At 60.0% G+C, this 26,970-nt stretch overlaps 1 protein-coding gene across 1 annotated transcript; it reads right to left on the bottom strand.

Moving 5' to 3' along the window:
* Window positions 1-1,148: 1,148 nt before the first annotated feature.
* Window positions 1,149-25,743, bottom strand: TMEM201 (transmembrane protein 201). Its single transcript, XM_055419510.2, has 11 exons — window positions 24,461-25,743; window positions 17,783-17,903; window positions 17,244-17,438; window positions 15,907-16,083; window positions 14,352-14,704; window positions 13,764-13,967; window positions 8,367-8,605; window positions 6,637-6,708; window positions 5,724-6,023; window positions 4,832-4,966; window positions 1,149-3,712 (listed from the first exon to the last, which is right to left on the bottom strand). Exons 1-11 carry the CDS (start codon window positions 24,571-24,573, stop codon window positions 3,615-3,617), a joined length of 2,007 nt encoding a protein of 668 aa, XP_055275485.2. The 5' UTR covers window positions 24,574-25,743; the 3' UTR covers window positions 1,149-3,614.
* Window positions 25,744-26,970: the final 1,227 nt, after the last annotated feature.

The raw sequence follows: 26,970 nt of genomic DNA, 5'->3' as shown, positions 1-26,970 counted from the left end.
TTTCAGAAACCAGGGGGGTGTCTCCCCACAGCCCTCTCAGCTGGGTCTCCTTGTCCCAGTGCAAGGCTGGGTGGGAGCTCTGAGCAGGAGAGCGGGTGTGACTTTTGAGGGAGCCTTGGGTTCTACCTGGGCATGCACTCGCAGGCTCCCTGGAGGAGAGGGCTGCTAAGAACTTTGGCCTCCTGAGGTCACAGTCTCAGAGGACATCACCAGACCTCTGAGATCAGTGAACTCAGATGTGTTTGTGGCTCCATCTTCAGGGCTTCCCAGATGGCACTAATGGTAAAGAACCTGCCTGCCAATGCAGGAGATCCCGTGGAGGAAGGCATGGAAACCCACTGCAGTGTTCTTGCTTGGAGAATCCAGTGGACAGAGGAGCCTTGAGGGCTGCAGTCCTTAGGGTCACAGAGTCAGGCACAACTGAAGTGACGTTGCACACAGGCGCACACACTTGGGGCAGCTTGACCCTGCCGCCACACACGGTCGGCTGTGACCTGTGCATGGTCAGAGTGAGTGGCCCTGCCCCATCCCTTCCCATCTGCTCTCAGGGCCGGTCAGACAGCCTGCCCCGCCATCCTCAGGGAGACAAGGACCCACTGACCACCCTCTCTACAGGTGCCGGGCCTGAATGAGTCCTTTGACATAGTGTGGTGCTTCAGTCATCCCATCAGCCCTGGATGGTGGGCCTGCTTCATAGAGTCAAATCAAGCCCACAGAAATGCAGACTCTGGTCACTGGGTAGCCTGGGCTCAGAACCTGTGCTGGGACATTCAGGAGGCCAGCCCCTGGGGTTCCCATCCAGGCTCCCAGATCACCGGGGCATCTCCCAGTGCTGTCAGGTCCTACCAGGGCCAGCGTGTGGGCTGGGGGTCCACCGGTGCACCTGGGGAGGCTGGTGCCAAGTCCACTTGCTGGGAGGATGGCTGGGCCATTCCAAGTGGGCTCGGGGGGAAAACAAGGTCTCAGTCACGTGGATGATCTAGGGCCAGGTCAGGGGCCGCTGGCTGGGAGGGGGGACGAGGCAGCTGAGCCCCTGCTCTCGCTGCTTACCCAGGGCCTCCTATCTCTGCTCCAGTTCACCCTCCCGCCCAGGCCCACCCAGGTAGCTGACTGTTGTTCAGTTGCTCAGTCATGTCCGACTCTTTGAGACCCCATGGACTGCAGCACGCCACACTTCCGTCCTTTACCATCTCTGAGTTTGCTCAAACTCATGTCCATTGTCGATGACACCATCCAGCCATCTCATTCTCTGTCTACCCCTTCTCCTCCCCCAGACATCTGCCCTCAATCTTTCCCAGCATCAGGATCTGTTCCAGAGTCAGCTCTTCATATCAGATTGCTAAAATATTGGAGCTTCAGCTTCAGTCCTTCCAATGAACGTTCAGGGTTGATTTCCCTTAGGATTGACTGGTTTGATCTTCTTGCAGTCCAAGGGAGTCTCAAGAGTCTTCTCTTTCAATCCACAGTTCGAAAGCATCAATTCTTTGGTGCTCAGCCTTCTTTATGATCCAACTCTCATGTCCATACATGACTACTGGAAAGACCATAGCTTTGACTAGATGGACCTTTGTCAGCAAAGTATGTCTCTGCTGATGTCCTGTTCAAATCCCTCAGCCCTTCTGGGCACACAGCCACTGGTGCCCACCACTCAACACCAGGAGCCCTGGGCCGCTCACCCTGGGCTCTGTATCGAGTGAATATGCCTCCACCCACCCTCCCCCAACACATACACACAACCCTGTCTGGCGCCTGAGCAAAGCAAATGAAGACAAGACAGACTTGTAGTTCAAAGGTTGGTATCTTTTTTGGTTTCCTTTTCTGCTTTTGTAAAGAAAAATAAGGTTGTGTTTTTATTTGAAAGAAAACATAAGTCAGTTCCCTCCGGGCCCAGGCTCTCCCCTGTCTCTGGGGGGCGCTGGGACCACAGGCCCTGGGCAGGAGGGGCCTGGCTGGCCGGGGTGAAAGAAGAGGGCTGGACACTCAGTTGGGGCTTCCTCAAAGCCAAAGAAGGGCATTCGGGAATGGAGTTTGGCTTGGTTAGGCAAAAAGTAAAATTAAAAAACTCGACACACATGCCCACTGTACAGATGGGGGCCACGAGGCATCACCTCCGAGTTGGAACCATCTCTGGCAGTTGGAGTCAGGGACCTGGCGTGGCCCCTGGCCCCCCCAGTTCCCCGTGTTCCGGGGTGGGGGGCAGGGCAGGAAACAGTAGCTCTCAGGAGTGGGGGAAGTCAGAGCAATCTCCTTCCCCACATGGTAAAAAAAAAAAAATTACTAAAAAAGCACCCGAAGCTTAAAAAAACTAAACCTCCCTGGCAGGGAGAACTGGGGGCATCCTGCTTAGAAGCCGAACGCCTGACCTGGCAAAAATGTGTAGAAAAATAAAATTAAAATTTATCCCTGAATGACAGAGTGAAGACCCTTCCCCTGCCCTCACGACCCTCCCCCTAAGGAGACTCAGAGTTCGCCGAGTGGCACAAATGTGCACTGACACACAGGTGTGTGCACGCATGCACGCTGCCCCACACCTGCATCCAGAGCCAGGGGCAGTGGCACAGGGATCCTGACTCCCGCAGGCAGTCTTCTCATTCCTCACGGCACCATGAGGGTCCCTGTGCCCAAGGTCGGGGGGCTGTGTGGGGGACAAACCCACAGCATCAGTTGAAAGGGCAGTGGCTGGACCGAAGTGTTCAGGGTAGGAAGCAGGCTGGCCACGGTGGCCTGCAGACAGAGGTCACACTGAGCCCACTGTGACTGCAGGATGCCTAGAGGAGCCGAATTCACGGCAGGATGGGGGCAGGGGTCCAGGGTCCTCAGAGACCTGCGGGCAGAGGGGCCCAGCAAAGCCCCTGAGGGCAGTGCATGGAGGGGCCTGGAGACGGGGTGGCCCTGGGTAGTGTTCTCAGGGTGGCCGGACTGCTGCCTGGGAAGGTCACCAGAGGTAATAAAATAGGGGTGCAGCAGGGAGAAGGGAGCTTGTCAGGGTGCTTACACTAGTCCAGCTGGGCCCCAGAGACCCAGGAACTCTGAGGAGCCCGGAGCAGGAAACTCACTGCCTCCCCGGGAGAGCCAGAGGGCAGGCCTAGCCCACAGCATGGTGCAGACAAGGGCAGATGGCGCCGGTCCTCACAGGGGTGTCCCCAGGGGCTTTCCTTTCCACTTGACCGGGTCAGGGATTACAGTACAAAGAGGTGACCGCAGCCCGGGGACGCGGGGTCGGGGGGCAGCCCAGCTCCTGCCCCCTCACAGTAGTAGTGGCATTCCTGCCAGGCAGGGCTGGACGGTAGGGAGGGGGCCCCAGAGTCACGCTGCCCCTCCGGGATCTCTGGCTTGGGGATCAGAGTGTCAGCACCAAACGCACAACTGATACCAGCCAAGGAGGAGGGCGGGGAGGAGTGCGCCCCCGAGACCACACCCAGCCCTGCGGTCTATTAGGTGCGGAGAAGGCGTCGGGGAACAGGGCGCCCTCCGGAGGCGAGGTCAAGGGCCCTGGAGAAGAGGGCGGAGGCGGCAGGCCCTCTGGAGGGCCAAGGCCGGCAGTGGTGGAAGCGGCATGCACCTGGGCGCACCCTCCGAGGTTCTCCGGGTGCCGGGAGGCTGCGGACCACGGGTCAGCGCAGGCTCTGGTACAGGTAGGCCGAGGTGAAGACGGCGTTGGCGGTCAAGCTCAAGGCCAGGAGGCCCCGGATCATGGAGGGGCCAAAATGACCTTCCAAGAGAAAAACCGAGAGACCAGTGAGCTGAGCGCTGAGGGGTCGAGGCCCCGACCCCAGGGTGGTGGTCTCCCCTGGGCTGAGGCCCCGCCCCCTTGAAACCTTCCTATCTGAAAAGACCCCAGGAACTTGCTGTCATGTTAAGTTCTGACTTTTTGTTTTTTGCACCCTGCAGCTTGTGGGATCTTCCCTGGCCAGGAACCTGGCCCTTGGTACTGAGAGCACAGAGTCCTAACCACTGGACTGCCAAGGAATTCCCAAGTCCTGACTCCTTGAAGGTGCCTCCGTTCCTGACCCTGCACCATCAGGCAGGTATCTGGCTAGGGCAGTAATACCTGTACCTTGCCGTGGGGACACCAGCTTTACAGTCAGGACAGGAGGAGGCCCTTGCCTGGGCCTCAAGGTGATAAGCTGCTGACTGAGCCCCCCACCCCCAAGTTGATGCTGCTGGGTCATGTCCCAGACCTGACCTGATCTGGGGGTGGCCCCCATTTCTGGTCAGCCCAAAATGTTTGTTTCAGGAAAATCCTTGCTCAATACACATGGCTTCCACATGCCCTGGGGGAGTGTCAGGACCTGACCACTGGGCTTTACCCAGAACCCTGATTCAGTCTCACAGCCCACCCCAGCTCACAAGCTGAGAAGCCTGGATTTGAACCCAGGCAAACTGCTGCCCAGCATGGCCTGCAGCCTCTGCACTGGCCGCCAGCGCGCCCAGGCCAACACCCTCCTGGGGACGTTTATGGAACAGTGACGGTGTTCTGTTCCTGCTGTCCTCCTGAGCTGCCGCAGGCCACATGTGGCCTTGGGACACCTGCTATGTGGCTGGTAACAGCTGGGCAGCCGGATTCTTATTCTGACTACACAGTAAGTGTTAGAGTTAAGCAGCCACCTGAGGCCAGAGGCCCCTGTGACAGCGCAGGTACAGACCCTTTGTAACTTGGGTGTGGGATGCTCTCTGCTGAGCCATAGTGGGCCCAGCAGGTGCAGGGGGTATCAAACCACCCTCGGCCACCCGAGGGCCCTTGAGGGGCTGTTCTCTGACGGACAGGCAGGGACAGTGGCTGCAGACCCGTGCCCCTGCCCTCTCCCTACATGTTCCACAGGGCGCAGACCTCGCCAGCTGCTGGGCTCCTCGGCGCACCCTCGGGTCGTGGTGTCCACCACGCAGGAGGACTGTGACGAGTCGTCCTCTTTCTTGATGGAGTGGCTGCTGCAGCTGCTGCCCCCTTCCAGCACTGACTTCGTGTCTGCAGGGAGAAGGGGCGTTTCAGTGGGAGTTCGGGGTGCACCCCCAGGGACGGATGTGGGCAGCTCCGCCTCCAATCCCAGGATGGTCCGTGAATGCGGCCGCTGGCCATTCAGCCTTGCTTGTCCCAACTCGCCTGGCCTGCCCTGGACGATGGGTGGCCAGCTCCTCACTCAGGTCCTGTCTGCGCAGCTGCCGGGAAGGGAGCTGGCTTTGGGTCAGGAGCCGCAAACTCAAACGCCACTAGGTGTGGAAGACGATGCCACAAGCAGGGCTGCGGAGGGGCAGAGGCTGGGGCGAGGGACCTCTGCCTGCCCTTCCACCTGTCTGGCCCGGTATGGCCTGATCTTCTGATGTCATGAGAGACATAGGAAATCCACAGGTTCATGGGAAACGTCTAGATGGTCAATGTTGAGGCCTAAGTTAAAACGTTCTAGAACGCTTTGTAGAAAAACAGCATTTGAACAAAATAAAAAAATCTGCAGCCCAATGCACGGGAACAGAGGATCCTCCAAGTCAATTGTAAAAGAAGGAAATAAAAGTAGCCAACTAGGGGCAAGGTCCTGAAGGGTTCAAGGTCACCAGAAGCCAGGCTGGGGGGTGTCTGGACTTGGGAAAGCGGCCACAGTCAGGTAAGAGCCAGGACAGGCCCCAAGCGACCTCTCGATGGTGTCCCCACCGCTGCACACTGACTGGAGTCCTCCCATGGCCCGCGGGGCTCTCCCACCTCCAGGGAGAGCTCAGTCAGAGGGCTGTACCCGCCGTGTGCTTTGTGTCCCGCGGTGGCTGCCTCTGTGGGGCCGGGGGTGACTCGACGGTGTAGAGGTTGCCGTTGTGGGGCGAGTGTTCGTCGGAGCTGCTGGGGGTGTGGGGGGCATCCCCAGGGGGCGAAGGGAACAGTAGCAGCTTCTGCCCCTTCAGGTTGAGCCGGGCCGGGCTGATGAGGGGCCGGCGGTGGCGCAGGGAGCCAGCACTGGAGGCCACCGAACCGGCCACGGAGGGCGCCGGGGAAGGGACTGGGGAGGAAGGGCAGCTGCCCGATAGCAGAGAGAAGTAATCTGGAGGTGGGAGAAGGCAGAGATGACAACATTGTGAGTACTCGCTCTGCTTACAGGAGCGCCTGTTCTGATCTGTTGCTTTCTCGTCTATTGACCAAGGGAGAAAGGCAAGGCTGGGCCTAGACTGCTGGCCACAGGGGGCCTTGCTGGGAACTGTGGGAGGGGGCACTCAGGGAGGGGAAGAGGATAGCGGAGCCTCAGCGATGCCCGCTCTGCCCCTCTCCAATTTCTGTCCAAAGTCTCTGCTGCCTCCCTCAGCTGAGAACAAGGCCTGGGGAGAAAGAAACCCTGGAGACCTGCGGTCAGCTAACCTGGGCCCTGCTCATTTCCAAGTGCCACCTCCATCTGTCACCACTGTAAGGACGACGGCACCAAAGCTAGTCCTAGACACTCTGGTGCCCATTTCACAGAAGAGAAAAAAAGAGGCACAGGGGCGTCAGGCACTTGCCCAGGGCTGCAGGGCTGGGAGGCCGGGGGCTGGGATTTGAACAGAATCCCCTCCAGGGGCCTGTCTGCCGTCCTGCCCTGCACACATGCTCTGGAAACCTCGGCTCACACGCTGCCTGCCTAAGCCAGCTTCCCATCACTCCCCTTGGCGTTCAGTTCTTCTTACCTGAAACTGAGACCTCCCCGGGTCGGGACACCTGAGATGGAGGGCGGCTCCCACTGAACAGGTACCCTGAGTCTGGAGACAGAAAGGCAACACAGGTCCCTGGGGAGATGGCCCGTCTCCAACCCCTCCCTGAGGCATGGCTGCTCTGCGTCACCCCACATTCTGTGTCCTCAAGGGCAGGTCCCTGCTTCGCAGATAAGGAAACTGGAACCCACGCAGGTCACACGGGAGGCCAGGCCTGGTGCCTGCCCTGTGCCCTTCTTTTCTCCAGCCATCTTGAGTCCCGTGGGGGAGGGGCCTTCCCGCCTGCCGTGAGCTGAAGGAAGCGGGCGCAAGGCCTGAAGCAGGAGCTGCAGAGGCAGGTAGAACTGGGCAAGACGGATCCTGGACCACCAGGGCCTCCTGGCGCCTGAGCCAAGGGCCGGCCCCAGTGACGGTGACTGTGTCCCAGCCCTCACACGCCACTCTGAGTCCAACCTGTGTACCACAGAACCACCCTGAGCCCTTGGGGCAGGGGGCCTCCTGAGCCCTCACCTCAGGCCTCCCAGGGCAACAACGAGACTGCCTGTGGACACAGCAGGCAGGGGCCATACCCATGCCGTCCGGCAGAAGCCCCAGGGCTTGGGTCCCCGACCCTGGAGGCTCTGCAGAGAACACCGTTCTGCAGATGGGCCCAGCTGTTGGGCCCCCAGGTTCCCAAGTCCAGGGCCTTCCTGTCCACTCCGCTCCCCTCTGTCCCAGCTCCAGGGGCTGTTCACAGAGGGCCCCCAGGGCCCCATCCATCAGTCGCAGGTCTGAGCAGGGCCTGAGCTGCGACTCACCTGCTCAGGGGACTGCTGAATAACCATGACCAAACGAGGCCCTTCTCCCAGCAACATGGCTCACGTCAGGTGACACGGAAATACCTGGAGTCCAGATCTTGGTACTGCTCAGGGCTCAGTCTGACCCCCGTCAATCCTACCCTACAGGCCTCAAGCACTACCCAGTGCTCGGCTCACAGTGTGTCCAGTGAGCCGCCCCTCCCACAGTGTGACCCCCCCGCTACCCAGGAGGGCGCTGGACTGCAGACAGGGCGAGAAGATGCCAGGGCTCCAACCCCACGTCCTGGCGGCCGCAGCTGCTGGGCAGGTTTTGGGGGAACAGGCCCAGGGGATGTCGGGCTGGGCCCACGCGGGGCAACTGCTGAAGGGCTTCAGAGAGACACTGCAGGTCAGGAAGCCCAGCATAACTGAGATGCCGCCCGTGTTCCTGGAGGCCAGATCCTGCCGCACCGTCCTGCCCCCAGGTTATCCCCCAGAGGATAAAGCAAACCCTGTGGGTACCAGGCAGCCTCCCCAAGTGAGGAGGGTCATTGAAGAAGACCCGGCAGGGCCCCTGGAAAGATTCTGCTGGGGAAGGGGAGGGACGAGACAAAGCTTCCTGTGGGGAAGCTTCCTGTGGGGACCAGATGCTGGTCCCACCTGGGCTCCATGAACATGGCAGGCTTGAACCAAAACATCACCTGGTTTAACCCTCACACAGGGTGGGTTCCATGATTGGCCTCCTTTGTTTCTTGCGGGAAACTGAGGCTCAGAATGGTTAAGCCCCTCGACTCAGGCAGTTACTGAGTAGACACCCCAGGGTTTGAACCTCGTTCCGCCAACTCTACAGCAGGACCAGCACCCCCACCTTGAGCTCAGCTGGGTGCCCCGAGCCCCGCACTGCCCGCCAGTGCCTTTGAGTGCCCTTACCTGCGCGTGTCAGAGAGGGGATGGTTCCCAGCGAGAGGGCCCGGCTGAGGCGGCCGGGCAGCGAGGAGGGCGAGGCCCGGCGGGGGGACCGGAACAGCTGCTGGCTGGCGGTCGGCAGGAAGCCGGGTGGCGGGGGGATGAACAAAGATGGCGAGGGGCCCGTGATGCTCAGGCTCGGGCAGGGGACGGCCAGACTGGGGCTGGTGGGGAGGAGGCCAGCGGAGTCTCCTGGGAAGCACCTATGAGAGAGCCGGGGGGGGGGCGTGGGAGAGAGGAGCAGGTCAGCCCCGGGGGGTTCTGGAGCAGGGCCTCCACCTCGGTGGACCCCTCCCCTCCCCCACGGTGCAAGGTGGGGCCCGAGTCGGGGTCCCAGAGGAGGCGTGTGTTAGTTGCAGCAGAAAAGCGGTCTGACCACATTCACGCCATTAGGAGCGGGTGGCTGGGAGGTGCTGGCGTGACCCACCCCTCCCTGCATGCCCCTTCTGGTCCCCCTCAGCCTCACAGCAAACTAAGTCTACTACGAGTCTCGGTATTAAAGTGACACTGTCGCCCTCGTCAACCTCACGCCAACCCTTCACCTTGAAGCAGAAATGCCCACTCCTGTGCCGGGCGCTCAACTGGGCCACTTCCTGCTAGGTGCCCAGAGCCTCCTCGCAGTGGCCGAGCTCGGGGAGCCCCTGCTCCCCCGGGCCTGACCCCGGGAACCCCACTGCTGCTGCTCTCTAGTCTCAGACACCGGACACTCCGCTAAAGCCCCTGGCTGAGCAGAGGGGGAGGCAGCCAGGCTTGGGGATCTCCGGGAAGAGGCTCTGGCAGGACGCCAGCCAGACTCCAACTTAGAAAGAGCCGTGAGCAATCGCGAGGCTGTCCGCAGACAGAAGGTGACAGTGTCTCTTTAACTTGAGCACGGTACAGATCACACGACAGGACCCAGTGGCCCCAAGCCAGAATGTCAACCATGCTTCTGATTAAGGCAACTGATTACAGAGGGGGAGGGGGCAGAGGCAGTTAATAAGGGATTAGTCTGCCGTCTGGACGGAGCTGCAGAGGTCCAGCCTTACCTCGGTCCCAAGGGACAACTGAGCCCAAGGACAGTGTGCCGACGGATGGGCAGGTTGGCTCAGGCCTTGCAGCAGAGCCGGGGGCTGGCTAAGGCGCCCACCCCAGCTGCACACCCGGGGTACCGCTGGCCAAGCTTCAGTCTACTGATCTCCCTGGTTTTCACCCCTTCCCCTCATTTTAAATAACTTCTATGAGAGTGGGTCAGCTGATGCCTGCCTGGAGAATCACGTGACCTTTTTATTGCCTTTCTAAGTGCCAGGAGGCCACCTGGACTTTGGAAGCAAAGGCTGGCCCAGCGTTTGGGGGACATGGAGGAATCAAGGCTATTGAACCTATCAAGCAAATCTATAGAGGACTCTGGGCACCTGGCTGGCTGGCCCCAGGCTGGATGTGCCTAATTCCACCCAAGGACCCGTTCTGCCTAGGGTGATACCTACCTCCTTTCCCCCAAAATGCCTAGGGAAGGTTCTGACTCTAAACACAAGACACAGGTTGGTGATGTCATTTTAGAATTGCGATACCACGCAGCAGGACAGTGACAACCTTGGGAAGTGGTGGGAGGTGGGGGGGACGCTCAGCACCGAGGGGCAGTGTGGGTGTGCTGGGACCCTTGGCTAACTTGCTCTAGTCATACATGGAGCCGTTCCCTGCACCTACCCCAGGACCCCTGGCTGTTGTGTGCAGCAGCAGCCTGAGGGCAGGGTGTGTGGGTGGGCCACAGTGGGGAGTGGGGGGCGGGGGACGACGACACACACAGATACACACATGCCTGGGCCTTTCCAGGGGGCGGCAGCATGTCTGCCTGCCCTGGGCTTCCTGTTGCCTCCACTGGGCAGCCCATAGGCCGGGCCAGGCCAGGCGCTGGCCGAAGTACACCCCAAGTAATTGGCAAGTTAAAGCCCAGTCGGGCCATGGGTCTTAGAGGTGGCCAGCTGGGTATGGCCAGCTCCTTCCTCCCAGATCCTACTCACACCCGGGGCTGCCCACTTGGCACAGGTGCTTTCCCAATCTCTGATGCGAATAAACAAGGTGGCACTGGGGGCTGGTGGGGGGAGGAGGGGACAGTTCTTGTCTGATCCTCTTGTTGGGACACGTGGTGGCATCACTCAACTAGCAGATCGTGTGACGTGTCAAGCATGAGCCTTTGTCCTGGCTCCACAGAAGACAGTCCCCGGGAGCCTCTCTCTGTCAAAGGAGCCCCACCTCTGCCAGGCTCCCAAGTGCTGCACACAGACCAACGCTTCCTCTTAACAATCCCCCCCACCCCCAACCGACCACCTGCGCCCTCAAACCGCATCTCAGAGAGGCGTCCGGCCCCGGAACCCAAGACTGTGTGCCCGCCATGGCTGCACTGCACCCCGTCTAACACTGAGGGGGGCCTTTTGTTCTCCAACCCCATCCCGGCCCAGGCCGGGAGCGGGAGGAGAGAGAAGAGGACATTTAAGGAGCAGTTTATGGAGACAAGGAAATAAATGCGCCACCCGAGGATGGTGGGCCGAGCTGCTTGGTGCCCATGTTGCCAGCTCCCAAACGTGACTCTGGTGGGCGCTCCCGTCCCTTGAAGCCCCCGCCCCTGGCAAAGAAGCCTCTGAAGGAACGAGAAAGAAAAAACAGAAAAGACGTGGTGCCTGACGCCCACCGGTCAAAGCAGGGCCCCGGAGGCATTTATTGAAAATACAGCATCAAACACACTACATCTAAGGCCGGGAGTTGTGGTTACAGCAATTACAGGGTCACTAGACAGTCATCCACGTCTACACAACAGAAAGGACAGGACACTCGGCGACAGTCGCAGGCAGAGGGGACACCGGCCTCTCCCAGGGGCTCCTGGGCAAGCATTATGGGGGAGCGTACTTGGCTTGGGGTGGGGGGAGAAGACGGTCCCACGCCCCTACCCCCCGTTCTGGAGGGCCTGGTGGCGGTCAGAGGGGAGAGGGGCCAACACACTCCCAGGGAATAAGCCACAGTTCCAGTGGCGCCTGCACTTCCTCAGCTGTCGCCAGTAATGTCGGAAGGTGCTGAAATATGCTCCACGTAATGGAATTTGAAGGGACAGACGCGTGGTTTTAAAAATCACACAAACTCTAAAAATGCCAGGAAGCCTTCCTTCGATGAGGTCCATCTCGCGACACGAGGGTGTCTTTCCGTCCCCGCCCGCTAGAGGGCAGGAGAGACATCTGCTCAGCAGGCTCCTGGCCAGCATGAGAGCTGGTTACGGTTATTATAAATAATTTAACTTAAATACACGCGTACACACAGATGTCCTGCTTCTACTCAATGCCAAGAAAAGCGGTAATTAGCACCGTGCTGCCAGTTTCCTTGAGAACAGGGGATTCCAGAGACCAGGGGATACACAGCCAACAGACACCGGTTCCCCGCCTGGCTCCTGCCGCCCCTCTCCAGGAGGCTGGCTCACAGAGGCGAGAGACAGGCCGGCCACCCCACTCCTCCACCTTGTCGGTGCTCTTCCACCTCCCCCTCCACCCAGAGCAAGCTGGGCCCAGCTCCTGACTCACCCAGCTCTCCGCCCACATATCAGGGTGCCGCGCCACCCGACACACAGGTGGGTGGGTGGGCTAGCTTCTCAGGACCCCGAGAATGGAAGGATAGTGGGGCTCGAGCCTGAGCTGGGCACTCTTCACCCGCCCCGTAGGCTCAGCGAGGTGACGGCCCTTTCCTGAGTGTTAACCTCGCACACGTGACTGGCTCGTGCAGTTCCCCGGGTGCATACCTGGAGCGGGATTAGTGCTCACCGTGATGAGAGTAGGACACGAGGCCCTGCAGGGGTGCGCAGCCTTGCTCTACCCCCTGCTCCGGCCCTGGGAGGCAGCTCCCAGGCTGAGAACAGCCTCCAGAGCATGGCCACACCCACGCCAGCACCCCAGGGCCCTGGAGGGGTCTGGCTCTCATTATACAGATGGCGCACAGGCGGGGGTGGCGGGGCCTGGCCCAGGGAGAGTGAGGCCGAGGCCCTATGGACTCTGCGGCTGCCCTACGGGGAGGAGGGAAATAGAAGCCTCTCCAAGGGGCTCCAGAGGCCAGGAGGAAAGTGGTGACAAGCCAAAGAGGGACAAGGGACAAGGACCTGGTGTCATGGGCCTGAGTGTCCCTTGGGCCCCTTACCTGGTGCTAACTTCGGGCAGGTGGAACTTTTTCTGGGCATCACAATGGAGGTGGGGTTTTGGGAGGAAACTGGGGACATCCTGGCATGGAGGGAGGGGGTCAGGGCCGCGCTACCTGCCAATCAGAGTCACCTTGGCCTGGGAAGCCTGAACCCCAGCCCTGCAGGGAGCGAGTGGAGGGCTGGGCTGTAAGGGTTGGGGTCTTGCCTTTCCAGGGCAGAGCCAGGGGCTTCCCAGGAGAGTGGGCAGAGTGTGTGCGCTTTCTGGCTCACAGAAGTGCCCAAAAGATAGGGAAGTAAAGAGCATGCAGACCCCTCCCTCCACCCTCCTGGGCGACCTCCCACCATGGCCTGGCTGTTAGGAGAAACCTGCTGGCTGCGGGAGCAGCACAACTGTCTACCCTCCACCTCCACGTGGGCCTCGCCCCCCAAACTCATGGTCAAGGCCAATCTGGGTTTAAGAACTGCATTCTCCAGCCCTGAGGAAGGAGGCTGAGGGATAATGGGCTCTCAGAGCGGGGAACCCAGGGGGTCAGCCCTGCCTCCTCCTGGTTTCATGAGCTCCTGGGGGGCTGACTGGACAACAGGTAGGACCAAAAGGACAGACCAGAGAAACGAGGGTGGGACGAGGTAGGGGGCTCTGCTTGGCCCTGACTCAGCAGCACCTGCCCACACCAAGCAGCCCGAGTGGTCAGGTCATACGGCGGGGCCCAGCCTGCAGACACCGTCGCCAGCCCATGCTAGGGGCTCAGAGATGGTGCAGGGTGAGAGAAGCAGCAGAGAGCAGGCCCGTATCCCTCTTCCGACGGTGTCAGAGCCAGGAAAGGGGCCATGGCCAGTGTGGGGGTGCCTGAGCTGCCAGTCGAAGCCACGGGGCAGAGGCAGGCAGTATGGGCACTGCCCTGTTCCGGTCTCAGGGCAGTGGCGGTGGGGTCTTTGGCCAGAAAGGTGGCGGCAGTGGTGACCAGCTAGAAAACACTTGGGGGTGCTGGGTGTGGGGTGGCTTGGTGGAGCCAGAAAGGAATGGGGGCGGCCTGATTCCTAGGGGAAGTGGAGGGGCTGGGCCAGGACCCAAAGGTGGGGGTTGGGAGGTGGGGCAGGAGTGAGGCAGGTAAGAAAGAAGCAAGACAGAGGTGCCCTGTCCGGGCTGCGGGCAAAGCCCGGGGCCTGTGGTCCGTCTGTCCTCCCCCCGCAGTCACTGCTGCTTCTCTGACCTTCGGGGCCGGAACCTCCGCGGGCCCGTCGCCTTCCTCGTGGCCACGGCTGCCGTGAAGCCCACCAGGCAGCACAGGGACGTGGTGCTGAACTTGAGCGTGTCCAGCCAGCTGGGTGAGGTGGCCTGCAGGTACTGCTCAGCCAGGTGCAGCCCAAGCAGCAGGGCCCACAGGCCGGTGGAGAAGGCATCGATCCTCCGGAGCCTATGGGGAGAGTGGGAGTGAGGGCCCAGCGAGGGTGGTGAGACCCCTCCCGCCTCCTGCATTCACCCCGGCCCTGCTCAGAGGAGAGGGCCGAGGGCCTGAGCAGAGCGCGGGGCTCTGAACGTCGCTCCCGACACTTCCTCAGCCCACGGCTCTGAGTCAGCATTTCTCTGAGCCTGGGTGCTCCTCCCTCCGAGCTGCGGTGAGAGGAAGGGGACGCCATTCGGTATAGGGTCTGCACCTGCACAGGCAAGCGCTACACCCTGTGAGCCAGGCCACCACTGCAGACTGAGGTGAGGAGCCTGGGGTGGGGAGGGGAGGCAGTGTGGCCCCGGGGCCCTGACTGCTGAGCTTCCTCCCGCTGCGTCCCTGCCCCTCACGCACCTGATGCGGCCGGCCAGCAGCATGGCCAGCAGGCAGGTGAGCAGGCCCAGCACCACGACGCCCATCTGGTGGCTCTGCCCGAAGGCCCAGGCCTCGCGCAGCTTCTCGGCCGCGTGCTCGGGCAGCAGGCCCAGCAGCTGCCGCCAGCCCTCGGCCCCGATGGCTGTTCCATTGTCTGGTGGGGCTGAGCCATTGCTACCAGGTGGTAGGGCCGGGGGTAGCGGGGCTCCCGGGGCAAAGGGGTTGCTGGTGCCGTAGAGCGCAGTGGTCAGCAGGAAGGCACAGGCCAGGAAGGCGAGGGCCCGGAGCACAATGACCTGCGCCGGGGCCTTCACTGCAGACGTGCAGAAGCTCTGAGGGAGGGAGAGGCAGGTCAGCGAGAGGGCCAGAGCCACTGACAGCCCTCCGGGTGCCCACTCTGTGCACGGGGGTCTGGCCAGGGGCCCCAGCACTCGCAGAAGAATCACCAGCTCCTGGTGATCAGAGGTGCCCTAAACTCTCATGCACTCTTGGCTTCGTTTCTGGTTCACCCCTGGGTCCTGTTAACCTGTCTCATTTCTGGGCCTTCACTCCTCTGTGAGCTACTGTGAGTGGGGGCGACTGTGCTGCCACGTTCTCTACAGCAATCCTTCTGATCTGATGGTGACCTCTTCGTTCCAACACATTTTCCAATCATTTTCAAGTTATCATAAGAATCTCCTACTGTGTGGTTTTAACTAGAATTGTAATGAATATACATACAACTCTGGTCAAAGTTAGAAAATATCTCTTATTAACTTTGTTAACTTAGGCCCATTACTATGTCTCTGAATCTATCACAGTGCTGTTATTCAGCTATGCTCCAAAATACAAAGTTAAAGAAAAAGAAAAAACAATAAGTTGTTCAGTCTGAAGGAAGTGGAGAGGAGGAAAGCAAGGGTCAGCGCAGCTCTCTGTGCAAATAGGCGTGTGGGCCAGTGGTCAGGGGCCTGGCTGCAGACTGGAAATCTCACACCAGCTGGTTGGTCAGATGGCCACCACCAGCTAGGCACCTCTGCGGACCCGGGGCAGGGGGAGAATTTCTTTGGGGAGGATGGTTTTTACTTCTAAACCCACCTGCTCCTGTATCACACTTTTTTTATGCCAGGAGACTCCAGCATCTGAGCACAGTGACAAAAACTAATGATGGTTTTAGTCAGCCGCTCCAAGGTTCAAACCCCAGGGACGCTGCACACTAGGCCCTCTGCAAGCGACTCAACCTCCCTGAGCCAGGTTTCCAGGGTACCTTGGAGAACACCCACTACGAAGCTGCTAGAGGAATCTCCAGAGGTGCTGGGAGGTGCCCAGGCTCTGAAGGGCAGCCCAGAAACCCTGGCCATGCACGCAAGTGACACACATTCTCCTTGGGACCCCCCCCGCTCCACTCCAGGTTGGGGCACAGGTTGGGAGGTGGCCCCACTGGAAGGTGGCTGCCCCAGGTGAAGGGCCCAGCTCTGGAGAGCTTCCCCCAGTCACCACCCCAGACTCTGGGGAGGGGTCTCCTGCACAGACTCGGGGGCCAGGACGCCCCCCGCACCTGCATGCAGGCCTGGTCGGCCTCCCGGCGCTTGAACTGGTGGCTGAGCAGCAGGGCGCGGAGCTGGCGGTTCTGGTGCTTGATGTAGTGCTCCACGGCCGCCTGGCACGGCCGGCACAGCTTGTACATCTGCTCCAGGTGATGCCGGTACACCTCGATCTCCTCGTCGAACCTGCCCTGCGGAGGGGTACAGGCTCAGGGTCCCGGGCGTGACCATGAGCAAGTCAGCCCTGTCTGCACCTGCTTCCTTGGGGGCTCGACAGGACCAGCGGCCTGGGAAGAGGGGCCGCCCACAGCCTGGGACACAGCAGGACCCCCAGGGGACGTTCCAACCAGTTCTGTGGCTGCCAAAGACACACCTCGAGGCCAGAGCCTGGCATGTGGCCCCTGCTCAGGCCCTGCTCCCGGACTCCGGACACCACCCAGGCTTGAACAGATGGGCCACCTGGAAGCAGACCTGCCTCCCCACTGACGCCCAGCGGTCCAGGATACACGAGAAAGCCCCTGGCCAGGTCAGGGCCTCAGGAGGAACTGAAGGGCCTCTGCACTTCAGGAACAGCCCAGGAAACGCGAGGCCCACCCTTCCTTCCCCAGGAGATGCAGCACACCCCTCCCTGTTTGCAGAGGAGCCAGACATTTCAGTCTGCAGGGGCAGGAGGGTCCTGGTTTGGTCTCTTACTAGGAGCGAAGGTGTGAGAAACCCACCCTGGCTGCCCCGTCACACATGCCTGCCCTCCTCTTGGCAGCCTTCCCAGCTTTCCCCACTCAGCCCCAGCTCACCTCTATTTTCCTCCCTCCCCACTTCTCTCCCAGACTGGGCCTTGGGAAAAGTCAGGGTCTCTGGGCTTCAGCATTTTCTGTTGAGGTCACGGAACCCCCAGACTGGACGAGGAGAGATGGGCTAGATGACAAGGCTGCTGGCCTCCATGTGGACCCAGGAGGCAAAGGGCTGACATCCAGCCTCTGGGCAGCACCCGTCTCCCCTCGCCCTCCATGAGCCAGAAGCCTCGCCCCTTCCAGAGCAAACCGCCCGCCAGGCAGTGGGCAAGACAGACTCAGAGGGATACGGACAGGATGGACCCAACAGGGCCCCGAGCTGGAGCCCAAGGACCCTGCCTCCCCTTGTCCAGGGACAAATCCCTCTGGACTGGTAGGTGCTCCCAGGCCTGGGGCCCCCACAGCAGTGACCACAAGACAGGAAGTATGAGAATGGGTGCGATCGCACACCCGGAATGCGGGCCAACGCGGGGTTTCAGGTGAGGAGGGGGCGCCCCTCCAGAGGGCTCCCCTCAGCGCTCTATCGCCTCCCGCGCCCCCATCCTGCACCCCCCACGCACCTCGTCGCGCGGCGAGAAGGCGGCCAGCTGCTTGATCTTCGTGGTCTGGTGGTGGCAGCACCGCCGGCACAGCAGCACCTGGCTGCTCACCCACTGCGGGGGCTGGGTGGGGGCGCGGGGGCTGGGCGAGCCGCTCACCACGTGGTTGAGGTGCTCCAGGTACTGTGCGGGGATCGGCTTGTTGTAGTCACCATTCTGAGGGAGGAGGACCTGAGTCAGGGGGAGGCCTCCCCACGGGCAGGAGCCTCCCGCCCCCGCCCAGGCCGGGCGCCGGATGGAGGCCCCACATGCAGACACTCCCCCAAGGTGGATCGCTAACGCTCCCTCTCTTCACATGCAACACAGAAGCTCTTCTTCCAAAGGAACTTCACAGGGAACCCCAACTCGGGCGAGACGCAGAGTCCGAAAAGATCTGGGTCTGAACATAAACCTGCCCGTGTCAGTGCCGCGACTCTGCCCAAGTCACCCTGGCTCCCTGCGCTTTGCGCTGGTCCTCAGAGGAGGCCCTGGATGGTGGCCGGGGCGGGCAGGGGGCGCACCTCCTGGAAGCCGTTGTACTGCTCGCAGTGGGGGCAGTCCCAGCAGTTGCGGTTCCCGTAGGGCACCACCGTGTCCTGGTTGCAGAACCAACAGTTAACGACGGTGTGTGTTGGCTTCACCCTGCGGACAAGGACAGAGTGGAGTCTGCGGGAGGACGAGAGACAGGGACGGTGGGTGGCGAGCAGGGCGGGGGGGCGCCATGGACCTGGGCTTATCCTCAATCAACCAGGCCAAGCCTCCTTGACCCTGGGGTCAGCTGGAGATGCACCAGGAACCCGGGGCCAACCAGGCTACGGGCCGACAGGGACCTGGCTCCAGGACCTCCCTCCCTCTCTCCCTGCAAGGCCCACAGACCTGGGCCCATTCCCAGGTTGTAGAAACGGTGCTCCCTGGGGAATTTCCAGATGGAAGGGGCCTCGGTGCTCACAGAAGCCCCAGGAGAGCCAGGGCCAAGGAGACCAAGGGTGGGGACTGCAGACAGCTGCTCAGTCCGGGGCCAGCTCTCCCTGGCATGGAGACAGGACAGGCTGGCCACAGTGGCCCTTGCCGGTCACACGCGTGGTGACAGGTGGGTGTGCAGGATAATCCCGGCCCAGACACTGAGGGATCTGTGCTCGAGTCCCCTCCATCCATGCCCTGGCTGTTTGGTGGATGTGTGTCAGCGGGTGGGGGAGGTAAGGACATAGCAACTGCCAGGCAAACCCCTCCAGTCCCAGAAATCTACGATAACAGGTGGTGGCAGCTCAAGCCTGGGGTCCTGGCCTTGCCACTACTGTCCCCCTGCTTGTCCCTAGAGTCCATCTCCAACTGTGGGGTTGCCATCTGGGCCTCTGCTGGGATGGGCAATCATACCACACGTGGACACACCTGTTGTCCAGAGGATGGCACGGTCCCTTGCCTCTGGAAGCCAGAGTCCTGGCTCTGCCAATCCCTCTTCTCCCAGCCTTGGCATTCAGGGCCCAAAGACACAAGACACGTAAAGATGCTTTGCAACAACAAGGCGCTGGTTCTGTCACTCCCCTGATTTTGGGGTTATCGGGGGGCCTGGTCCCCTGGGAAGAGAGCTTCTGCTTCTGACTCTGAGCTGCCTCCTGGCCTTCCCTGTCCATGGACCATGGGCAGGTCACAAGAGATCTCCAAGCGCCAGTCTTATTACCCATCATCCGTGGACAAGACAAGTGTGGGAAGTGCTTCCAGAGCCTGGCTGACTGCCCAATAAACAGCAGTTAGATGGGGAGAGCAGGGGAGGAGAGGAGCAAGCCCAGACAGAGAACATGGAACCAGACCCTGCAGGGAAGGGTCCCAGGGTCCACAGTGGGCACCCTGGCTTGCCCCAGCATCACTGAGCTGCAGGGCAAGGTTCAGAAACAGCAGTGCTGGGCAGCCTGGCCCTGTGGTCATGGTGCGGCCTTCAGGGAAAGTCATTTTTTTATCTGGCCGATGGGGATAGTGACAATGCCTGCTCCTGAAAGGGTGCTGAGGGATCAAGTGAGAGAACTGAGGGAAGCACTGGGCTGGGCAGGTGGTCAGCAGAGGCATTCTGACAGCCTCACTGGCCTTCAGGCCAAGAGCAGTGGAAGGAGGCGACTAGCGGTGTGGGAACCCTCTCTGCCGAGAAGCTGCACTTGAGCAATTAAGCACTTGGCTTTCTCTCTGTTAATCTGTAACTGCTTTACAGGCTTTTCTGGAATAGTGCACCGAGGGGGGGTGTGTCCAAAGGGCCGATGAGGCAGGCCCAAACACCTCTCTCCCTGCTCTCCCTGCTGTCCTCACGATGGGCCCCTCTGCTCCCTCCACCCCAGATGCCCACCATACCACGCCTGCCACTGGAGAAAAGCCGGCAGAAGAGCTGGAAGCCCACGAATAAAGACAAACAGGAAGCAAATAAAGACGACCAGTGGTGGGCACCCGTGGTGGGCGATCAGGAACTGAGGCTTTGTGCTTGGGAGCCAGGCATAAAGCCCCTTCCGCCCAGGAAGTCATCATTCTCACCCTCAATCACCAGCTTCGTTGGTGGGGAAGTGAGCCCGGACTGGAAAGGGGTGGCCAGGAAGGGAGCGGGGATTAGCCCTGGGGCAGCCCAGGTGGCGCTAGTGGTAAAGAACCCGCCTGCCAATGCAGGAGACGGGGTTCCATCCCTGGGTCGGGAAGATCCCCTGGAGGAGGGCGTGATAACCCACTCCAGTATTCTTGCCTGGAGAATCCCATGGACAGAGGAGCCTGGTGGGCTACAGTCCCTAGGGTCACATAGAGTCCCACACGACTGAAGTGACTTAGCACGCACACACACGCTGAGCCAGCAGCTCTGGCTTGGTAATCCCTGCCCAGGGTTGTGGGGGTGAGGGTCTTCTCTCACACAGAGAACAGCTGCTGGCTACCCTGGCCAGACGGGTTCCCTCTGGTGGGGTGTCATCCCCCACAGCTCCTTTGGGGAGTGCCCTGAAAGTACGCTCAGGCCTGCGAGCGGCAGACGGACCAGCGATGCCAGGTGTGGATGTTAGTTCTCCAAGGACCAGCGGTGCTCCTGCCTGCCCAGAGCTTCACATGCCAGACACGTGGGCGCATGTGACTCACACTCGCGGGCTGCACTTGACAGCCGACCTTGCAGCTCATAGTCCCCGTAGCAGCTGGGTGGCCCTGGCCTGTGGGGCTGCACCCACCTCCACCGGGCCTGATGCGGGAGCCAGCTCAGCCCCGTCCTGCTCCTGATCAGGCTAACGCCCCCACCCTGTGCGCCTCCTAACCCCTCGACCTACTTCTCTCCCGAGCCAACCACCTCTGTCCCCAGTGAAGCTCTGGTCAAACCCCTTGTGGTGGACAAGTTCGGAGGGGCCAAGAGAGAGTGACCCCGTGACACAGGCAGGAGTGACTTAGATGGGTCGAGGTCAGGCCACCTCCGGTAGAAGACCAGGTCCCAGGGGATGGGTGGTTGGCTTGGAGGCTCTGGAAGGTGCTCGCCCAGCTCCTGCTGCCTGCATGCTGAGCTCCTGGGCTCTGCTGGAGTCAGGGGAGGCCTGAGGTAGCCAAGGGCAGGATGGGCCCCATGGGAGGAACCAGGGGGCAGCCGTTTGCTCTGGAACCATCCCTCCACAGCCCCAAACACACAACAGGAAAAAGATGAACACAGGCCCTAATGATGGTATCGCCTCGTGAGCCCCAAACGTGCACACTTAATCATAGAAAACCTTTTGCCCTGACATCCTGCCATGTCCTAACTAGTCAGGTGGGGGCAGGGGCTTAGTTCCAGCCCACCACTCTGAGGGCTGCAGCTCCATGCCCCTTGGCCCTGGCCCCTGCCAGGGGGCGGGCATCAGCTGTGAGCCCAGCGCCGTGTGACACGGAGGAGACACTGTGTGGGCTCAGTCCCTCTTAAAGGTTGGGGGTAGGGGGGCTCAGAGTCTGGGGGAGGCCGATGTGTCAAGCAGTCTGCCTCACAACAGGCTCTGCGAAGTCCTCCAAGGGGGACCAGCACACAGTCTGTGACCTGTGTACTGGTCCAGTGGGTCTGGAAGATGGTCTCTGACAGTTAGACTGGTTTCCTCAGGGCTTGAGAGGGCAGCCTCCCGCAGGGCGCCAAGAGGACAGCCTCCCAGGTGAGGGGCCCCTGCAGGACCCCATGCACTGCCACGCTTGCTAGTCTGCACCCTGAAGATTGTGACATCCACCTGTGAGAATCCAAGGGCCTCCTGCAGGGCAGAGGCACCAGCACCAACGGGCCTCCAGGCCACCCACTCCAGCCTCGAGGCAAAGCACGCTTTGGTCCACAGCGGTCCAGCCAACACCAGACAGAAGGTCTGGGTCTGCTCTCGGTGGACGGCCCTGGCTCCTCAGCATTGCCCGGCTGGAAAGGCACAGGCTGGGCTGGCAAGGAGACAGAGATGCACGAGGCTCCCCGCTTCTGACCCGGACGCAAGGACAGAACAACGACTGCACAGGGCAGCTGCGACAGATACCATAGCAGAGGGCCAACGGGCAGAGCATCAGCCGTCACCCTCAAGGACAGGCCTGCCGGCCAGCAGGGCCAACAAGCAGATGGCCTTCAAACAGCCGGGACTGCCAGGCAAGGGGGCGGGGACCACCCAGTGTGTGTGCAGGGAGCCAGACTGCATGGCTGCAGGAGAGCGTGGTGAGAGGTGTGCAGGAGTGTGGCTGAGGCCCCACTCTTTTACCCAGGAGGCTGCGCCCTCTCATCTCCAAACACCAGACGGCGGACAATCCAATAACCACGTCTGGGGGCTCCAGCAGCCGTGAGGAGGCTGTGTTGGCAGAAGATGAACACGATGCCCAGCAGCAGAGTACGGGGGTGGGTGTCTGGGTGAAGGAGGCATAGGAAGCCACCAAGACTGCCCAGGTCCAGGGCGAGCAAGTCCGGCGAAGTATAATCTGGGCTTCCACCTGGCCTCCTGGGTGCAGAGCGGCAGCCAAGGTGCTCAGTGAGGACCCAAGGCACGAGGCTTGGTTAGGAGCTGAAGGGCTGTTGTGTCGCTGGGCAGGAAGCCCAATCTGCCCAGCCTCCGTTTTCTCATCTGCTGAATGGGGCCACCAGCAGCACGTACTGCCCCCCAGGTCACAGGCAGTCCAGTCAAGAGGACTCCATGGTCAGGAAGCCAGGCTGGCCCTGCCCGAGGCTCTGGGGACCACAACCCTCAGAGAAGCAGGCTCCTGCCCCTGCTCCATGGGCAGTCCTCCGTCCCTGTCCCTCTTTGCTGAGCCTGCAAACACCCACCTGGCCAAGTCCATTTCCAAAAACAACTCTCCTCATATGCCCTCTCCAGGGTCATTTAAAACCCACACTATGGCCAAAGCTGTTCCTCACTGTCACCAATCTCCTCCCGGAGGAAGAAGGGCTCAGTCTCGGGGCTGATCTTGCTTCTGAATCATGACAGTGGCCAATTTATGACCCCAGACAAAAGCCAGCACTCAAGGAGAATCTCAGAGCCTCCTGAAAAAGGGCTGTCCTCTCGGCCGATGGGTCCCAGTGCCACACCACGACTCAGGTGTACCACTGGTACCCTCGTGGCTCCCCTCAGAGCAGCTCGCAGAACACTGCACGCAGGTCTCAGGCTCTTGCCTCCGGGAAAGGGAAGGCTGTGGCTGGCAGCCCAGGAGGGGAGACAGGCCCCCACCCCCCGCCACCGGAACAGCTGCAGCACAGGACGGAGACACAGTGGGCATATCCAGCGCAAATCCAGCCACACAATGTGGGTGGGGGCCACAAAGCCTGGTGGCAGTGCCTGACCCAGGCTGTGATCTCTGGGCTGACATTCTTCATTCCATTTCCTGGGAGGCAAACCGGGCTCTGGATACACCGCTGCTGTCAAAATTGCTCTGGGAATCTGAGCAAGTGGCGGGCACCTCTGCACCTCAGTACCTTTGTGTATAAAATGACTGGTGTGAACCAGCTGGTCCTGCGAGCCCCTCCAGCTTCCAAAAACTGGGCAGAAGCCAGGACATGTTGAGATGTGGGCTGTCAGGGGTCCCGCGAGGCCGCCCCCTCCGCAGCCTGCCATTCTGGCTCATCCTGCAGACACAGCTGATGTCCCTCCCACCCCCTTCCTCCCCCGGGAAGACTGTGACTCAGTCGCTCTCATGTCTTTTCCCCTTGGGTAAGAAGCGGTACACAGTGGTGGCTAAGGAAGAACAGACAAGCCCTCCAGGTTCAAGTCCCAGCTCCCCCGCCTACTGCTGACTCCCTGGGCAAGTTCCTTCGCTTCTCCCACCTAAGAGCTGGGCTTCCAACATCTGCTGCTGAAGCTACAAACCCATCCATCTCCAGAATGTTCTCACAACCCCACCTTTTTTCCTGTCCCCTGCGAAGGTAGATCAAGTGGGGAGACAGTGGAGCTGCCCTTGAAGTCCTCCTGAAGTAAGAGGGCCAGTAAGCTTTTACCCCTGACCACGGAAGCCCATGACAGGCCAGCTCTGCATAGGGGTCAGCAAGGTCTGCGAACCCGGGCCAGGGCAGGGGGCCGCCACTGAAGCCACCCAGGAGGAGCCCAGCGCAGTATTTAAATACCCCTAAGGTATGTCAAGCTTTCCTGCTTTTAGAGTCCAGGGGTTAGGGACGCAGGCTCCACGGTAGGGATGCTTCAGTTCACATCCTGACTCGTCTAACTGGTAACAATTTTTGCAGCTCTTTTGTCCCTCCGCTTCTCTAGACAGCACCGTTGTGACTGAAATGGACTTATGTGAGATTACAACAACGCCTGAGGCAGCGTATGCCGCCCCAGGAACCGCCGGCTAGTACTTAACCTACCCCAACGTGCTCCTGAGGACCAGGGATCAGGGCTCCGGGCGGAAGAGAGCGCGGCCCGATCCCCGCTCGACTCTCCCGCAGGGTTTGGGGGCCCTGCAGATCCTGCGGCTCGGTCTGCACGGGTCTCCGCGGGGGAGGAAGTTCGTACCCCCCACGCGCCCCACGTTCCTGGGCTCCCCCAACCCGCTTCTCCGCCGCTTCCCGACAGAGGAGCCCCAGCCCGGTTTTCTTTCCGGGGGCGGGGCGTGCACGACGGGTCTCGGCGCGGGGGCTCGCGGGCCGGGCCCACCGCCTCGCCGCGGCCTCGCGGCTGACGGACAAGAAGGCGCCGGGCGACCCGGGAGCCGGCGCGGCTGGGGGCGGCCGCGGGCGGAGGGCGGGGGCGCGATACTCGCAAGCCGCGTGGGCCGCGCGCACTCACCTCCGCGCGATCCGGTAGAGCAGCACGCCGGCGGCGGCGCACGCCGTGAACCCCAGGCCGCCGGCCAGGCCGGCCGTGGGGCAGCGGGCCAGCAGAGCGCTCACTCCCTCCATGGTTCCCGGCGCGAGCGGTGGGCGGTGGCAGGCGGCGGCGGCGACAGGGCCGAGGGCCGCGGATAAGACTCGGAGCGGCGGCGCGCGCCTCCTCCCGCCGTGACCTTCGTCGCTTTGTAGCCGGCGCGGGCCCGCCCCCTGACTCGGCGCGCTCCCGCCGCGCAGCCAATCGGAGCGCGGGGCGAGCCCGGTGGGCGGGGCGCCGGCGGAAGTCGCGGTGTTGGCCCGAGCGCGCCCTCCCGTGGCCGGAGGTGGGAAGTGACGCGGAGTCCGGCCCAGCCCTCTTTTGCTCCCGCCTCTCTCACTGGCGCCTTCCGCAAAAGTGCGCCAACTTCAGCATCTCAAGCTAGCGTCTTTCCCCTGCTTGTCCTGTTTTCCCAATACCTCATCAAACCCGGCCCGTGCACGCGATGCTGTTTTGCGGCAACTTGGAGCTTCTTAAGCTGCTTCCACTGAAGCCACTCCAATGGTCAAAAAATTAGTTTGTAGAAACATGACCCCCGCTCCTGAGGGTAATTGGATCATGAGACAGCCAATGCTTCGGAACGTAATCCAACTATTAGAATGTCAGAACTATAGGTATTGTCCTAGAGGGATGAAACACTTTAAAAAAAGCAACATGCACATTAACTTTAATAATATATGTTTGAATAAACTATCATGTGTTGTTGTTCAGCTGCTCAGTCATGTCCGACTCTGCGACCAGGTGGACTGCAGCACACCAGGCTTCCCTGCCCATCACCATCTCCTGTAGTTTGCTCAAAATCATGTCTATCGAGTTGATGGTGCCATCCAATCATCTCATCCTGTCGTCCCCTTCTCCTTCTGCCTTCAATCTTTCCCAGCATCAGGGTCTTTTCCAATGAGTCATTTCTTTGCATAAGGTGGCCGAAGTATTGGAGCTTCAGCTTCAGCATCAGTCCTTCCAATGAATATTCAGGACTGATTTCCTTTAGGATAGACTGGTTTGATCTCCTTGCAGTCCAAGGGACTCTCAAGAGTCTTCTCCAACACCACAGTTCAAGAGCATAAGTTCTTCAGAGCTCAGCTTTCTTGATGGTCCATCCCTCACATCCATACCTGACTACTGGAAAAACCATAGCTTTGACTATATAGACCTTTGTTGGCAAAGTAACATCTCTGCTTTTTAATATGCTGTCTAGGTTTGTCATAGCTTCTCTTCCAAGGAGCAAGCACCTTTTAATTCATGGCTACAGTCTCCATCTGCAGTGATTTTGGAGCCCAAGAAAATAGTCTCTCACGGTTTCCATTCTTTCCCCATCTATTTGCCATGATCTTAGTTTTTTGAATGTTTTGAGTTTTAAGCTAGCTTTTCCCCTCTCCTCTTTCGCCTTCATCAAGAGATTCTTTAGTTCCTCTTCACTTTCTGCCATAAGGGTGGTGTCATCTGCGTATCTGAGATTATTGATATTTCTCCGGGCAATCTTGATTCCAGCTTGTACTTCATCCTGCCCAGCATTTCACATGAATTACTCTGTATATAGGTTAAATAAGCAGGGTGAAAGTGTACAGCCTTGACATACTCCTTTCCCAATTTGGAACCAGCCCATTGCTCCATGTCTGGTTCTGTATGTTTATAGAAACAGATGATTGTTAATACTAAACTGCAGTTACCTGGGCAGGGGGTGGTAAAGATTCACTTCATGCAAGTGTTTTAGTATTGGTTTGCACTGAATTACTTCTGTAACTAAAAAAAAAAAGGAATATTTGTATTTAATTATGCAGTATCTTAGTGTCGCCACAACTATTCATGTTTTGAGGTTAACATTAGAGTCCTTACTGTCCTGGACTGTCCTGGGTGATTTAGCAGCAGTTACCTTTGACTCCTGTTGCTGGTCAATCTGTCCCACATCCTAGATCTGAGCCTTCACCAGGAATTGCAAAGAGGCAGGGCAGTGATGAGTCTGGTGGATGCTCCACTGTCTTGGAAGTCTTTCCCACATTTCTGCTTTCACCATAAATGAATATCAGTGAAATTTCCCTTCAAAATGTGAGACGCTGCATTTAAGCACCATTCTCTTTCCAAGGAAGACTGCTGGCATGACATTCCCCTTAAAGGAAGGGCTCTGTGATGTATGTGGACAGAAAATGCACCCCATTGTTCTGCACTGGGCATGACTAGTACAAACTCATCCTGAACATCGTAAGCCTTAAGTAAATGGAGTGGAACTATTTGCTGGACCTTGGCCTCAGAGCCAGATCATCGCACAGGCTCTGCGACCCCTTCCACCCGACATGCATCGACTCAACAAGCAGCACAAAGCACGAGCGGTCAGTTTACTACTTACCTCGACAAGTGAGGCAAGCCTCAGTGCCTCTCACATCTGTAAAATGTCGTCGAAACTACACGCCCCACAAGGTTGTCAGAATTAAATG

Source organism: Moschus berezovskii, chromosome 17 (genome assembly GCF_049115385.1).
Source record: "Moschus berezovskii isolate FMDL1 chromosome 17, NW_MosBer_1.0, whole genome shotgun sequence".
NCBI classification, from domain to species: domain Eukaryota; kingdom Metazoa; phylum Chordata; class Mammalia; order Artiodactyla; family Moschidae; genus Moschus; species Moschus berezovskii.
The sequence above is the reverse complement of the archived record's forward strand: the minus strand, read 5'-3'. Positions and strand labels throughout refer to the sequence as shown.

Excerpts from the sequence above, each read along its gene's own strand:
- TMEM201 (XM_055419510.2), bottom strand. The coding sequence starts at position 24,573 with ATGGAGGGAGTGAGCGCTCTGCTGGCCCGCTGCCCCACGGCCGGCCTG. Across the intron at positions 6,709-8,366 it reads CCCCTCTCTGACACGCGCAG|ACTCAGGGTACCTGTTCAGT; the intron begins GTAAGGGCACTC and ends TTCTGTCTCCAG. Across the intron at positions 3,713-4,831 it reads GGAGCCCAGCAGCTGGCGAG|GTCATTTTGGCCCCTCCATG; the intron begins GTCTGCGCCCTG and ends TTCTCTTGGAAG.